Source organism: Pleuronectes platessa, chromosome 18 (genome assembly GCF_947347685.1).
Source record: "Pleuronectes platessa chromosome 18, fPlePla1.1, whole genome shotgun sequence".
Classification (NCBI taxonomy): Eukaryota; Metazoa; Chordata; class Actinopteri; order Pleuronectiformes; family Pleuronectidae; genus Pleuronectes; species Pleuronectes platessa.
The window spans coordinates 11,070,307-11,074,947 of record NC_070643.1 but is presented as its reverse complement, the minus strand read 5'-3'; the positions used below and the strand labels follow the sequence as shown (position 1 = coordinate 11,074,947).

The 4,641-nt window shown below is 43.2% G+C and overlaps 1 protein-coding gene across 1 annotated transcript; it reads right to left on the bottom strand.

Moving 5' to 3' along the window:
• Window positions 1-283: 283 nt before the first annotated feature.
• On the bottom strand, window positions 284-2,307 carry npy (neuropeptide Y). Its single transcript, XM_053447170.1, has 4 exons — window positions 2,255-2,307; window positions 1,808-1,995; window positions 730-819; window positions 284-631 (listed from the first exon to the last, which is right to left on the bottom strand). Exons 2-4 carry the CDS (start codon window positions 1,993-1,995, stop codon window positions 610-612), a joined length of 300 nt encoding a protein of 99 aa, XP_053303145.1. The 5' UTR covers window positions 2,255-2,307; the 3' UTR covers window positions 284-609.
• Window positions 2,308-4,641: the final 2,334 nt, after the last annotated feature.

Here is a 4,641-nt window from a genome sequence, read left to right as displayed (position 1 = left end):
TAAAAGTGAGTTTCCTTTGAAATGCCGGGCGTGGCACAGCAAGCCCAAACTCGATCTCATGCAGCGGGGAGCACACAGTGTTTGAGTCGTGTGTCGTGTGGCATTCAGGACCAGTGATCTCATCCTGACTCACCCTGATTAATATCTAATTCTGCTGAGTGCAATTGGGCTCTGACATTTTGAAAACTTAATTTATGTAACTTTGCAAGCTTTACCATCGAAATTGCACAAACAGATTGAACTGTGCTACATTCAGCCCGTCACACAGACGCCAGGGAAAACATTCCTTTAAACAACGATTCTTTAATAGCACATTTATACAACACAAAACCACATGGCCCTCTCCCCTTCACCTTTATGTGTCAGAGATGATGACTGAGTGAACAATTTACAATTTTATGGCACATACTACAAGCAGTTTTGACCGTGTGTGATGGTTAAGGAGGAGAGGTTGATCACGCGTAGCGGCTCACAGAGGTAAGAGGGGCACGGAGGCAGGGCAGGTCTCTTGGAGTATAGGAGGAAAATGACGTGACAGAGGTTCAGAGGTCAGAATGTCGGCAGCGGCGGGGCGGTGGCAGTGATGTGGATTCAACGTTGATGGCAGCATCACCACAATGATGGGTCATATCTGGTGAGACAGGGGCAAAGGTCAAGGGATCAGCTTCCTGTGAGGGTTACAACGAGGTTGTGCTCATTCAACACACACAAACACAAACACACACATACCTTGACTGTGGAAGCGTGTCTGTGCTTTCCTTCAGCAGCAGCTCCGAGACCAGCGTGTCCAGAATCTCAGGACTGGACCTCTTCCCATACCTTAGACACAAAGAGAGACACATGGACAGATGCACGCACATGCAGAGACACATATTAATATAAGACTTTTCTATTTATTGCAATATAAAGCTCAACCTTTTGGCTGGAGCATAAGAACAGATGAAAGAAAAAGAAGAAGAACTTGGCTTAAAAGCAGACGCAGGGTAACAGATAACTGAGCCTACAACTCGGCCTTTGGTCCAATCAAAAGCTCAGTGAAAAGTGAACACAGTCAGACCGAGACCCAGCAGGCACAGACAGGAGTTGCCTCGCGGGTGGTCGTATTTTATTTTCTCTGTCCCTCAGATGATAAGCTGTGCCAGTGCGCTCATCCTGCTGGGTGGCTAAATGCCTGCAGCAGCATCCAAGCGCCTGACATTCAGAGGAAACCTGGAAACGGTGGGGTCACATGCTGAGGCAGTCAGTTCTCCTCGGATTTTAACTTTTATTTATTTTTTATTTACAGGAAGTAACTGGGCAGCAGGTGTTCCCTGCTGAAACAAGTGAGAGGGAATAAGTTGGGGCCAGCCGACCTGCCAGAGTCAGTCTGATTTACAGATGAGCTCTGTATTGTCATCTTACATAAACAATACTGTCACCTGTTGATGGAGTATCCCTTTAAAACAATGATACAAATATAAATAAATAACCTATATCATTTTTAACCGGACAAAAACACTGAATTCCTACTTATCTTGGATAAGGCAAACTGTTAAGGGATTTAGGAGAAAATGCCTTCAAGTAGAAAAACATAACAGTACATTTTAGCTGATAGAGACAATCTCATTATCTGCAGAAGATTTAAATAATCCGAAATTGATAGAATAGAATGAAGCAAACTGAAATACATGATAGAGGTCTTTATCAATTCAGTCATTTTAAGAGGAAATCAATTTAAAACTGACCTCTAACTTCCTCATTCTGAAATTTTCCACTGTGCCATTTGCTGTGCTGATCTCCTATATGAAGATGTGATTAGTCCGCCTACCTCTGTCTCGTGATGAGGTTGATGTAGTGTCTCAGGGCTGAGTAGTATTTCGCCAGATCCTCCGCCGGGGCGTCCTCCCCGGGGTTCTCCGGTTTCATCGGGTATCCCTCGGTCAGGGCGCTCAGGCAGAGCAGCGCCCACAGAAGGAGCCCCAGAGTCCCCAGCCAGCTCACCAAGTTAGGATTCATCTGCAGAGCAGGAGGGAAACTGATCAATATACTAATAACTATACATTATGCTTAAATTATTACAATCTATTAAGCTGATATTGATATTTTTAAGCTTCAAATAATCGCTTAAGGAATACATCTCGAGTTGGTCCGAATGATAAACAGCATTATTATTATTAACGATGGAGCTCCCAGCAAAAGTCCAGTGGAGATACTTTCAACAAGTTTGTAAATGAATGTAAAGTATTTTCTGAGAATCAAATGTCCAGATACTCACAATTCCCAGTAGGTCAGGAGGAGGTTTGATCAATGTCCTGGTGCGTCTCTTCAGCTCTTCTGGGAGCCTGGTGCGCGCTGCGTGCTTTTATATCCGTGTGCGGCAGACGCGCTGCAGACAAACGCGTCAGAGCTGCGCCCGCACATAGCACAAGTCTCAAGTGCCCTTTCCTCATGTGAACGTCACAGCTGATGCTGTTGTGTGTGTGTTTTTTTTTATTCTTTTATTCTGAACCCTTTTTTTTATTTATTTGGAATAGGTAAAATAATAAAATAAAAAAAGATTGAGCAAACATCGTTTCCGAGACCAATTAGGGATTTAGTCCTCTTAAAAACATTGAAGGATGCTGCACAAAGTCCCTCGAGAACATTACATGGATAGTTGAGTCATTACATGGATTATTCACTATAAAACGTTCACTCACTCACTGTTGCACATCTGACATGTATTATTACCCTTGGAAATAGGACTGCATTACCTGACAGCATTGAAAATGTAATGACGTGTCTCAAATGAAGGTGAGTACACACACACACACACGCACACACACACACACATACCCTCACTTTAACTATTACAACTAAATGCCTGACACTAAAATTAACCCTAACCCTAACCTAAAACTAATTCTAACCCTTAAATCTTATCTTAAAACCAAATTTTAAACCCTCAAACAAGCCCTTGAAAATTTGAGGAACGGCCAAAATCACTTTCCAAAAATGTCCTCACTGCATAAGGTCTTTTGCTAAATATGGTCCTCACAAATATACGAGTACAAGTACACACACAAACACAGCACATTGCATTCAGAGATACAGTCGGAAACAAACAGCGATGTTTTGCTGTTTACGAGTCTCTCTCTCTCTAAGAGAATGAAAGATGATGAATGATTTCACTATCAACTGTTGATTCTTCTGCATAATTTGTTCAATAATCCTTTCTGACGTCACTAGAAGAAAGGCAGTAATGTGACACGTGGGCAAACTTTAGATGAATCTGCCACAGGCGGCCTTCCAACCGAACGAAGCCCCTCAGTGGGTACCTCAGCTGATGTGGAATACAAAGATCTCAGACGGAGTCATGTTCACTGCGGCTTTTTCACACACCGTTTGAATCGGTTCACTGATTTCATTTGGCAGTTCAATCCATCTGATGGAACGAGAGAGTGCAACACTTAACCTGAACAAAAGGCCTAAATGTGAATATTGAGACACGTCAGCCAAAGAAGAGCCCAATCTGAAAGATACCCACTTAATAAGAAAACCCAAATAGCACTTCAACTGAATCTGTATCATCAAGTGCTTCATTTACCTCCCATTCATAATCCTTTTGTACCGCGGCTGGCAGCCGTATAATCTATTAAAACCGTGAGTCTGCAGCAGAGCTGCTATTTAACTTGAGCAGAGGATGTTTTAAGGGCTTTTTGTGTGGCACAGGATGCCAAGAGGGAGACGAGCAATGAGACACAAGTGAAAGAATGTGGAGCGCAAAGTCCGGATCCAATCATGAGGATCGCAAGCAGGAATTTATCCCACTTCTCATTCTCTTCAGGGGATACGTGCGCACTCAGTGACTCACTTCAATAGATCTAGCAATTTCTTAAGCAACAGCTTGCACCTATACGTAAGCCTGTGACCTGTAAATAACATAGATGCATAAAGCCTGCGTAAAAAGCTGAGAGGTCAGTTTGTGTTTGCATCCTCACTAGGGTCGTAGCCACAGGTGTCGTCTGAACTAACAGCCCATCGGTCATAGAGCCACAAGAATCATCAGCAGGAGTCGAGGTCGAGAACCATCAAACACATAATTTGTTCAGTTAAAGTAACATTTCGGGAACTAGTAGATTAAATCAAATTGTGTATAAAGCTCATAAGAAAACTTTGCTCAAATAGTTAAAATATTTGAGCCTGGAGCAAACTGGTGAACTTTCTGATAAACCCCCAATGCCATCCCATTAGCTTCGCTGCTAGCATTGCCTTAGGCTAAAAACATGAGAGTGAAAAGATCCAACATGATGAATCCATAAATCCACCATGGTTGCTACCCACAGCACACTGTTGTTGGAGTGATAGTTGGAGAAGGTTTTTATTGGCTTCCTCATTTGCAGTGGATTGTCACCTAAAGAGTTGAAGGTTGGTAAGTTGTTTCTGGGACACTTCTTTTTTTCTTATTCGTTGAATCCGTCCCCTTCCTGAATCTTCAAGGCAGTGCCTCACAGGACTGTAATGCAAATGGCAGAACAGAGAAAGACGCACACCGCTGAAGCAGAGACGTCAGAAGTTAGCGAGGGAGTCTGGTAAAGTTGTCTTCCAGCGGTTGTCAAGCAGTGAACGTTCATGTGTTCATGTGATGGCTGATGGGAGTTGTTGGGAGGTGGCCCGCTCTTG

What these genes read in the sequence shown, in the direction of transcription:
- npy (XM_053447170.1), bottom strand. Translation starts at nt 1,995, where the DNA reads ATGAATCCTAACTTGGTGAGCTGGCTGGGGACTCTGGGGCTCCTTCTG. An exon ending in AACCTCATCACGAGACAGAG is followed by an intron (nt 820 to 1,807) that starts GTAGGCGGACTA and finishes TTTGTGTCTAAG; the next exon opens with GTATGGGAAGAGGTCCAGTC. An exon ending in GACACGCTTCCACAGTCAAG is followed by an intron (nt 632 to 729) that starts GTATGTGTGTGT and finishes CTGTCTCACCAG; the next exon opens with ATATGACCCATCATTGTGGT.